At 38.3% G+C, this 10,920-nt stretch overlaps 1 protein-coding gene across 1 annotated transcript; it reads left to right on the forward strand.

Moving 5' to 3' along the window:
- The first annotated feature begins 816 nt into the window (after positions 1-816).
- Positions 817-4,638, forward strand: LOC119694706. The gene is made up of 5 exons (XM_048632875.1): positions 817-2,822; positions 2,926-3,114; positions 3,222-3,289; positions 3,410-3,517; positions 3,888-4,638. The coding sequence occupies exons 1-5, from the start codon at positions 2,540-2,542 to the stop codon at positions 4,209-4,211; spliced, it is 972 nt and encodes a 323-aa protein (XP_048488832.1). The 5' UTR covers positions 817-2,539; the 3' UTR covers positions 4,212-4,638.
- The last annotated feature ends 6,282 nt before the right edge of the window (positions 4,639-10,920 follow it).

Here is a 10,920-nt window from a genome sequence, read left to right on the forward strand (position 1 = left end):
ACAGCCTCGCTGTGTTTCAGCTCAACTGCCCGCCGGATGATTGTCATCTGGTCCGGGGACAGTTCTCGCCAATCAGCTGCCACGATTACTGCGTTCAAGTGCGCTTTTAGAGCGCCCGCGTAATTGAGGCTGGCTGATTGGGGGTCCTTGGGCCGAGCGAGACAGGCCCTCTTTGGGGGACCTCTCGTTCCCCCCGCCGCTGGAGACACCTTCTCGTCGGACCGCATACGTTTGACCCGTGCGCTGGTGTTCGCCGGTGTCTTCGGTTGCCCACCACCCGGCACTAACCTGGGGCATCCCTTTTGGGACGCACCCGGGTGTGCAACAGAGGTGGGGGCTTTATGTGTGGCCGTGGAGGAGGCGGGAATCGGCCTGGCCGGTGTTGGGAGGGGTGGCCCCCCTGCCGGCATCGAACCCCCCGTGTGCCCCCGAGTCACGGTAGCACTGCCACGGTCATACTCATTAGAGCGACCCGCAGCAGCACTGGACGGCGTGACTCGAGCGGCGATGTCGGCCAGGGGCACCGCCACCAGTCTGGCTGCCTCCTCCCGCATCCTCCGCCTATGCAGCCTCCTCCTCGCCGAGCCGCTCATGCGGTGGCGGGTGCGTGTTGCGCCATCGACGGCGGTCCCCGGGCCCCCGGGGGCGCCGCGGTCGGGCGCCGCCGGCGCCGGCGAGACGGAACTGGCGGGGACCGCGGCGCTTGCCCCATGTGTGGTGTCAATGGTGTGGTGGTGTGTGTGTTGTGTAGAATAAACTAAAAACACTAGTTTAATAAAGTAACGATCTGCAATAAATGAAATATGGCGGGTAGTTTTGTGTCACTGATTCACTAAACTATTAACTATCACTGTAATACGTTTTCGCGGTTTTTACGCCGAGATAACAATATCACAGGACTATCAACACTTTAGCTTCACTTTAAAACTTTAGTCCCTAATATCGAAACTCCACATATCCAAAGTGATGGTCTTACGACATAATATGAATACACATATGACAGAATAAATCTATGTTCTTTTTAATTGCGAAGTACATTTGAGCGGAGTTGGGAATAGACAGTATAGAGTGGTATTTTAGTGAAAGTGGACATGGAAAGGGGGCCTCTGATGGCATTAGAGCATGCGTCAAAAGAACTGCGGATGCCCATGTAGCAGCAGGACATGACATATCAGATTATCAAAAACTGATATCTTGTCTATAATCAAACTGCAAGGGCATAAACATTTCACCGATCGACGACACATATATAAATAATATAACTCAAATTCTGGAGACAAAACCTTTCAAAGGAACACTTACTATACGACACCTGTCTTGAAACAAAAGAAATTCGGATGTCATACACGCACGCAGTTTCAGTTGTGCTCTATGCAGAGGACGTGACTTTATTAACTTTATTTGTTCACACAACATAATTGGGAGGATGTTTTTGACATACCATATGGAAGATAAGCCTGAAGAGAATACCATCCTACCAGAAACACACGGAACACCTCCTTCCAATTATGATATGGAAGACGGGCTGATATATCTACCGGAAATATGTTCCTCTCCTTCCAATAATGATATTGACGATGGTTCTACTTACCTCCCGGAAACAAGAGAAACATCTCCCTCCATTGATTACCATGACCAGCCTAGTCCAGTATCCATGCCACCTTCACCAGAAGTTCTATCATTATCCAATAAAAACTTAAACAAACAAGACTTTTACAAAATGTGCTACGGCTCTGACAAGGATGAGGAAAGTGATGAGGAGATTTTTAGTTATAAACGAAAGGAAAATATTCGCAATTTTGATTCAAGAGAAAAGGATATTGCTGTTGAAGATGAATCAAACGATTCCGATTCTTATTTTTTTTGTGCGCCCACGACGTTGCTCTCTTAATTAATAAAAGTACTAAGATTAATATCCTAACATAAGTGATTCTTAACTGTATGATTGATATGATATTTTAGAATAATTATGAGAAGTTTAAATGTTTATTTTATGCTTAAAATCTTAAATATCGTCACTCCTGTCGATTTCTTAGTCACTCGTGTCGATTAATCAAAACTGAAAATTATAATTATTTCATAAACCAGTATTGTGTCATCTCTGTTCTTTTTATATTATGTTCCTGTAGTGATAAGAAACACTTAAAACCATTTAGGGCGGATTCGACCAAACTTCACTTTACACGAGAATAACTATCACGGGGATAATTTTACTCCTTGAATATACTCGCGGATAACTTTGTTTGCATTTTACCAACTACTCGAAGAATAAAACAATCTCGGTATTGTTATTCTATGTTCTAGAGTGATTGATGAACGATGTATTGAATGAATATATAAACCGACGAAAATCCGTACAATATTGTTTCTTAGAACTTGACATTAAATACGCAACATTTTAATTTTACAGGATAACATAGTGAAATGTGACTTGTGTTGACAGAGGACCAGAGGACATTGGTCTGTCTGTTTCTCGGGTGTTATTCAGTTGTGGTGTATTTGTGCATTTTAATTTAGTTTTTAAGATTTTTACTTTGTTATGGAGGGTCTAAAAAGAAAACGCAGCCCTAATTGGCTTCCTTCTGAAAGAAAATTGTTAATGGACCTAGTGGAAAACCATTTTCTAGTAATAGAAAATAAAAAAACGGATGGCGTGTCTGTAAAGGCCAAACTTGCTGAATGGCAAACTATAGCTACGGAATATAACAGCCAAACCACCCACTCCCACCGTGATGCGGAAAACTTAAAAAATCAGTGGGAAAGTATGAAAAAGGCTGCTAAAAAAGAAGCATCCCATGCTAGAATGCAAAGAATTCAAACAGGTTGGTGTCTTCAGGACGATTTTTATTTCTTACTTATTGCAGTTGCTCATAAAACATTGTTTTGGAAATCTGTATTTTTATGAATTAAACTACTCATTCACAGGTGGCGGACCTTCGCAACAAAAAAAGGAAGATCCGGTTTCTTCCAGAATTATTTCATTGATAGGAACAAGTGCTGTAGGGTTATATAATCCCTACGACAAGGATAGCGTGGTCCCAGTATATGCAGATTCTCAAACTTCTACTGCTACTGGTTCAGGGTCAGAATATCTTCCAGGTTCATGTAATATAGGTCAGTACTGATAAGTCAAGTGAGAGTTTAGATGATAACATCCACCTGTATTTATAATTCTGCTATTAGTTACAAAAAGGTACTTCTTATTATTTATTTGGTTACAGATATACAGAAAATCATTGATATTCACAAGCCTTTTCCTGTGACAAAGAAAGATGGTGACCCAATTTCAGTGAACATTAAAATTAAGGCTTGTAGAGTTAATATTATATCTACATATTTTATGCTCTATAAAAATATCTAAGTTACATTTAAATCTGTGTACCCTTTGAAAAACATAGTTTTGTTTTAGGATTGGACTGATTGTAACTCAGCTGTGTCTACTCAATTATGTCCAAATATTGATGATGATGTCAGTATGAACGCCAGTGCAACACACGCACAGGAGTTTTCTACTAAAGTAAATGGTTTTCATAGAATATTAGTGGCTTCACAGGGAAAACTTATTTATTTATGACAATGATGAGGAATTATAAACAAACCTTGTCCTTGAAATGATAAACTAGCAATTAGAACTTTAGCAACTATAAATATTCAGCCAAAGTGGTCGACCACACTCAGTGGGTGGACACAGGCTGATCATGATGATGATGACATATGTCCAGCAGTGAACGTGAGTTGGCTGATGATGATGATAGAAATAAACAACCACTCACAAGGCAAACAAAGTGCTTATGTAGTATGTATAATCATGTATTTACAAAATTATTAATGTATGGTTTTAGAACTGTTATTTGTATTGTTAATCTTTTTTAACAATTTCATTTCAGGATTGGGGTGATTATACACCACAATTGCTGAAAACTCCTGTGTCTGTCCAGTTAAAAACAAAAAATAAAAGTAAAACAAGTGTGTCAAGGAGAAGACCCTTGCATGCTCCAGGAACAAGCTCTATAGAAATGCTTTACAAACAAAAAATTTATGCCATAAGTTTTCAGAAGGTTCTGGCTACGGAAGAGTCAGAGAGGAACAAAACAATAGCTATGTTAGATATAGAAATAAAAAAAGAAATTCTAAAACAAGAAAAGCTTAAAACTAAACTTTTACTTTTAGAGCTAAGAAAAAAAAAGAAAGAAAATACAGGAGAAATGTAAATATTGATTTTCATCCTTTTCGGGGTTCCGTAAATCTAAAACTATTAAAGAGACACAAGATTGTTTATAATTTGACTTGATTTAACATTCCTATATTGTACTAAAATGGTCAGACTGAATCTATTAAAATAAAAATTATTATTATGTTTATCATTTTATTATTATCACCGTATTCATTCTAAAACATTTTGCTGTCCTAAGGTACCCCAGATCTGTATAAAACATAACTTAACATAAAAATACATTTAATTATATATGCACTGTAATCCCCGAAGGGGTAGTCAGATTTGGCTCAGAAGCGAGCCACTCACTTTTCGCAGCACATTTGTACTCACGTGATAGGTTGCGATATTTTGGAATAAGTAAGCCGTTTTTGGAATAAGTACAATGCACTTAAGGATACACATCTAGAATCTAGATATGCAGGTTTCCTCACGATGTTTTCCATCACCGTAAGAGCATGTGGTATTATTGTACTTAAACTCCATAATTGAAAACACAATTGAAAGAATTCATTGGGACAGGCCAGGATTTGAACCCATGGCCTCTCGATTGAGAGGACGAGGCTTTATCCATTACGCCACCTTCATTTCACAATAAATTTTGAAAGTAATTAGATATTTTTTTATTTTTATTTATTTAATTATAGGTAAAATACATAAGAAAAAACAAGCTTAAAGATACTACAATAATCCTCGCAGGATTGTGCGCAGCACCTTCATTCTGCGTTATAATTTATATACAATTAACAACTTGTGTCTAATAGTAGGTATCTATTTGAAAGTTTGTATAACATGATTCAATTAGGTAGGTACTTAACATTCATAGCAGGCAACAAATGTAGATATCGTAGGTAGGTAGGTATGTATAAGTAAAATATAATTTATACTATCTTTTACTTTGAGGCAGCAATATAGGTACTTAAGTAATAATTTATCACTGGAGCGTCGACATAAAGTATTTTTTAAGTTTAATTCTAATATTTGAGTGGGTCAGTGATTGTCTTGTGTCGGTGGGTAGGTTGTTGATGAGTCGCGGAACAAGATAAGAGCTGGTGCGCTCGCCGTACGAGTTATTTGCTCGCGTTGTAACCAGTTTCTTTTGTGTGACGCGTCGAGTTTGTACAGGATGATTAATTTCTTGTTGAATGTTTGTATTGAAAAACTGTTCTTTAAGAAGCATGAAGTTAACGTTAGTGTATACCGGAAGGGTTTGACAATACTTGAAAAGTTTGGTTTCATAATTTTTGGAAGAGTTTTTAATTTTAGTTGGTACTATTAATTTTAGAAGTCGTACTTGTAGTTTAAAAATGGAGTCAAGATACGTTTTAAATGTGCGACCATAGCTAGTTAAACCATAGTTTATGGTAGATTCACAGAATGATTTGTATATTAGGATTTTGGTTTTATGGGGAATTCTGTTTTTGATGACATAGAAGTTAGCGAGCAGGGCGCGTAGCTTATCACATACCCGTTGTACATGGGCCCCCCAGTTGAATCTGTTATCAATGACCAGGCCGAGGTACGTGTGGGACTTCACAACCTCAATGTGCGGGCAGTCGCACATGTCGCGATTGTCATGCATACATGCATGAGTATGTGCGATTAGTTTAGGCACTGTTTCGGCGCTTTTGAGGTATGGGGATCGAATATTGATTAGTTTGGTTTTGATTGAGTTGAGAACTAAACCTGCATCGTGGCACCATTTACTGATATTGTTGAAGTCCTCCTGTAGATTTTTTAAAGCAACGTCAGTATTGTGGTCTGCTGATATAAGGCATGTGTCATCTGCAAACTGGTAAAGCTGATGTGGTGTGTTAATGAATCTCGTCCCCGATTTCGAGTGGATTGTGATGCTACATCAGCAGAGGAAACTTGCCCATCTCTTAGAAGTTCAGACCATGGTGCTGGTAGATCAATTTCGGGATCATCTGGAGGAACTTCTTCTCCTCTGCGTCTCAATATGTTGTGAAGCACGGCAGTGGCAATAATAACATTTAAAATTTTATCCAGCTTAATACGCATCCCAAGTGCCAATACTGGAAAACGTCTCTTCCAGACCCCATAGCTCCTTTCCACAGGATTGCGTGTTCTAATCTGCGATTCGTTATACAGTTGTTCCACTGGTAGTGTGGGGTGCTCTATTGGTGGCATCATGTAAGCAGTTGATGCATAACCTCCGTCTACAACTAAAAGTGCCTCACCATACTTACCAGATTCAAACTGGGCTTTACTGTAGCTATTATTAAATATTGTGCTATCATGGGCCGATCCTGGCCATCTAGCTACTATATCTGTAATTTCTAGATTAACGTTGCTGATGGTCTGCACATTAATAGAGAAATATCCTTTTCTGTTTCTGAATAGTTCGGCTTGCTCACCACCTACTTGTAATCTTAATGGAACAGATGCAATACGAATATGGGTGCAATCCATTGCGCCAATAGCCCTTGGAAAGCGAGCTATACGATAAAATGCATCCTGTTCTTTCCTCATTTCTCTGTTCGTTGTAGGAAACTTGATGAATTCATTATGTAGTGAAGCTATTGCAGCAGTTACTTGGTGTATTATTTTATTTGCAGTGGGAGTGCTCATACCACAGTAGTCACCAATACTCATCTGTGTCGAATTAGTTGCATAGAATCTTAAGGTCGCTCACAGCTGATTTATAGGCGATATGGAGAAATTTCTGTAAAAAAATGATTTAGGTTAGGTTAGCTACATAGTAGCGCAGTATTAAAAGTACCTCGGAGATATTTAAATAAATAGATACCTACCGGTCTGATGAATATTCCAACTTGTGTTCTAATTTATCTAACAAACATAGAGTGGATTCCTTGGATAAACGAAATCTAATAGCAAAGTCATGATCATCATAATCATCAAAGTAATAGGGAATATGCAAGTGGTTCAAATAAAGGTCAAATATTATTTATAATAAACTTTGTTGTTTCATAACTACGACTCCATCATTATTTTAGATTATAATTTATTTTTGAGCAAGTAAATGAAGTTGAAAAGTACAAAAAAACTTCGGTAAATTCTAACTTCCGTGAAACGTCACCCATTTTCTTAGGGCGGATGTGACGTCATAATCCTTTATATATCAATCTCAGAATAATAACTTCCTTGCGTTTGCGTATAGTTAAATAAATGTCAAGTGTAAACAAAGAAATGTTAATGCCACCGAGTATTTGTGATGCTCGTTGTGATCAGATACGATGGATCACATAAAAATTCTTCCAATACGAGTAGATCCTAGCCTCCTATAACCTCTCCACTTCTTGTTTGATATGCTTGTTTGTTTGCAAAGTTTAGGACTTTTTATATTTTTTGTTGGTAGTGTATGGGCTGCCACTAGTTGTTCTATTGTAATGAGGCGTAAACAGCCATTCGCTAGTCAACGAGCCACTCAAATATGCTCCATATTGCAACACAATAAAATTAAATTTGTATTGTAAGTATTATGACATGAACATGACACAAGTTGCTCTTTCTACTTTTAGGTTATAATGGCAGTCGTTAGTATATTTCAAAAGTTGTTATTTTTTTCTAAATTAAGTTATGGAAGAATTCTCGTAATCAGAAGAACTGGACACATTAAATTTATTACGCAGTATGAACGAGTAAACTGTGGCCAGCTGTGGAAAAGGACAGCAAAGACTATTGAAAAGTCGAGAGCCGTGTGCCCAAATATTAGGGAATGTGCATATATTTTTATACTCTTATTCGATAGTTTAGATAAGGGGGTTTAGACCTTTGAGATATGCACAATGGTTCCATTCAAGAGAGCCAGGTGCAGGTTCTTACACCCCCACAGATAATAGAATAGAATGACCCACTAACCCTAGTCTCTCTTACTGAGAACCAAAGTTACAGTAAGTACTTACATACAATACAAATATTACTTTATATTCATATTGCCATAATAGCGTAATATTGTGTACAAAGGTCCTCTGGTTTGCGCGCTCCCATTTCAAAAGAGCTACTAGCAGCTATTTACGAGCTCCCATTACAAAACAGCCACTGGTCACACTTTATTACCATTACAAAACAGCCACTGATCACACTTTATACACTTCCTTTTTCGTTTGTTACCATGACAACATTGGTTTGTTGAAAATACAAAAGTACTCTGTGATTACTTGATTAGGTAAAAAATCTATGCCGACTGACGGAACTCATTATTCTGAGCCGTGAAATTAAACGATTATGACGTCACGACAGCCCGCCATCCTGACGGGAATTTCAAAGTGGTCGTGATGGTTGTAATTTTTTAACTTTCTTTAAAATACCTTAAATTACTTATTTTGGCGTTGAATTTTTTTTTACTATAATAAAGTGATGTAAAACTATCCAATAAAAGTATAAAAAAAAATTACGCATATTCCCTATTGACTCTTTCCTTGATCCACCTTGGACGTCTCGGCACATAGTCATCATCACTGTCGGAATCTTCGATCATATTTCTTAATCGTTGCATCGTAGCGAGGTGTTAATATTTTATAAAACAAATCGCAAATTTCCAAATGTAACCAAGGAAGATTGAAAAGTGTGTGACACTTTACTTTTTCAAACCAACGTACTCTATGTTTCAAACTGTGCAATAGAAATTACAGATTATAACTATTATAATAGTATGAAATGTCATATGACGGTTTTCTAATCAGCTGATGTGCCGCCGCCATTACAAAATTACTCTCGGATAAGCTCGTTACTCGGTAAATTTTGGGGGTATAACTTTTTATTCTTGGGATAAGCTAGTTATCTTGGTTTCAGGTTTGGTAGAATGCAAAATCTGCCTACTCGCGAGTAATTGGTAGTTTACTCGGGAGTAAAAAGTTACTCGTCGTTGGTCGAATCCGCCCTTAAAAGAATAAAAATGATTTGATTTTTTTATTTTTTTTTATTCCGTTCCGTAATAAAGAACATAACCCATATCTAACATTTGTTCACAACTGAAGTTTGTTCATAAGTGGGGTCTCCACTCCATTTGCCACCTGCCTCTCTTAAACATTTTTTGTGTCTGCAAACACAAGCGGCTTTTGAAGTCCTTTTTAAATTTCTCATTTGCAGTATCTTCGTCTTGTTCATGAGCTTTGTCATCTGGTCTCTGAGCTTTGGTTAAAAGTTTATTATAATTAATACTTTCGTCATTAAACGGGTATATACCACAGCTTTGTCAGAATATCAAAAAACCGCTTATAAACGAAAATGAAAATTCTAAAAACCTAGTAATTCCACCCTGCGAAATCATGCCTTTTAATCGTCTCTGGCTTCAGGCTTCGATCAAAGCATTTTTGTAACTCTGTACAAAAATCTGCCCGCTTAAGTTAGCATTATTATGCTGTACTCTAAATTCTTGCACTATAGCTCTCCAAGTGCCTTTAACAGCTCTGAATACGGCCACGTCTAAAGGCTGCAGAATGTGCGCATTAGGTAGAAGCGCCACTAGCACGATACCCTCTTCTTTACAAAAAGTGGTTTATTTGCCGCGAGGCAAAGTCATAGTGCATAGTCATCCAGCCCGAATCGGTGTGCCCAAGTCCCCACCATGATGGAAGTGCCGCCTGTAGTGTTTTTAGCATTCTTTTGTACGGAAAAAGGACCATGGGGGGAGCTACACTGTAATCGGCTGCGGCATTGACTAGAACAGTCAGACATTCTTTATCGTCGTTTCCGACACGGGTATATACCTACTGTTTTGCTGCCTTTTTTACCAAGACTTTTTTTTGTTTTGGGCACAAAAAACCCGATCTCTTCACAATTGAAAATCCTCGTTGCGTCGTTGAGAATTTCCAGCAAGTTGTTGTCTTCAAAATAATTATGGACTCGTTCGAATCATTGCTGCAGTGCTTCTTCCGTAATTTGATTCCTGCTGATGGGGAGGTTTTGAGGCACCCTTTTTGGACTCAGGAAACTTCGGTTCCATTTATTTCCTGGCACTCCATCTTTAAATGGATTGGCCGGTTCAATCCTTCTGCTAGTTTTGCAACGGTGAGCAGTAACTGCTGTTTTCCCACTGGAAAGCCACATCTTCCCAGATAGTGAATTCAATCAATATTTTTTTCCTCAGTAAGAGTTAGCACGGGAGGTTTTCTGCTATTTTTATTGATGTAAAGTTGGTCTCTTTTGTTTCGTTAAGTGGACTCTGGTATATCATACTGCCTCGATGCTTCATACACACTCATGCTCTTTCTTATAGAGACAAGTGCTTCTGTCACCTGGGCATCAGTGTAACATTTTCTTTTTTTCATATCTATTATAGTCTGAAAGAATATAAAAGCAGTGCAAATGTCATGGACAAACATTCATCCCCGCGCACTTATTTCTGCCGGAATTCTGTTTCCTTTGATTCGCCTTGAAAAACAGACTTCCCAAACCGAGTTCCGCTAAAGCCGTATTTGTTATTGACTATATTGGCCAAATACTGCAATAAGTTGTCAAATATATTGACCAGACATGGAAGTTTTGGCAAATACGCAAATACGAATAGCCGAGTGGTATAGCAGCATAAACTCAAGGGGGATTCCCCTTATTATAAAACCAAGATCACAAGTGCAGTCTGTGAAGGCGTTACCTACTAGGAGTTTTCAACGAAACATGCAAACGTTTTCCAAAATCCAACAAGCCATCTTTAATTTATGGCTTTTTATTGACCAGAATTCCAGAAATATACGAGTTCGATTTTAAAATTATGTCAGTAGATC

The sequence above is a fragment of the Plutella xylostella genome, chromosome Z (genome assembly GCF_932276165.1).
Source record: "Plutella xylostella chromosome Z, ilPluXylo3.1, whole genome shotgun sequence".
In the NCBI taxonomy this organism is placed as follows: domain Eukaryota; kingdom Metazoa; phylum Arthropoda; class Insecta; order Lepidoptera; family Plutellidae; genus Plutella; species Plutella xylostella.

Coding starts and splice junctions, on each gene's coding strand:
- LOC119694706 (XM_048632875.1), top strand. CDS start 2,540: ATGGAGGGTCTAAAAAGAAAACGCAGCCCTAATTGGCTTCCTTCTGAA. Junction 3,115..3,221: donor TCCAGGTTCATGTAATATAG/GTCAGTACTGAT, acceptor ATTTGGTTACAG/ATATACAGAAAATCATTGAT. Junction 3,518..3,887: donor CACAGGAGTTTTCTACTAAA/GTAAATGGTTTT, acceptor ATTTCATTTCAG/GATTGGGGTGATTATACACC.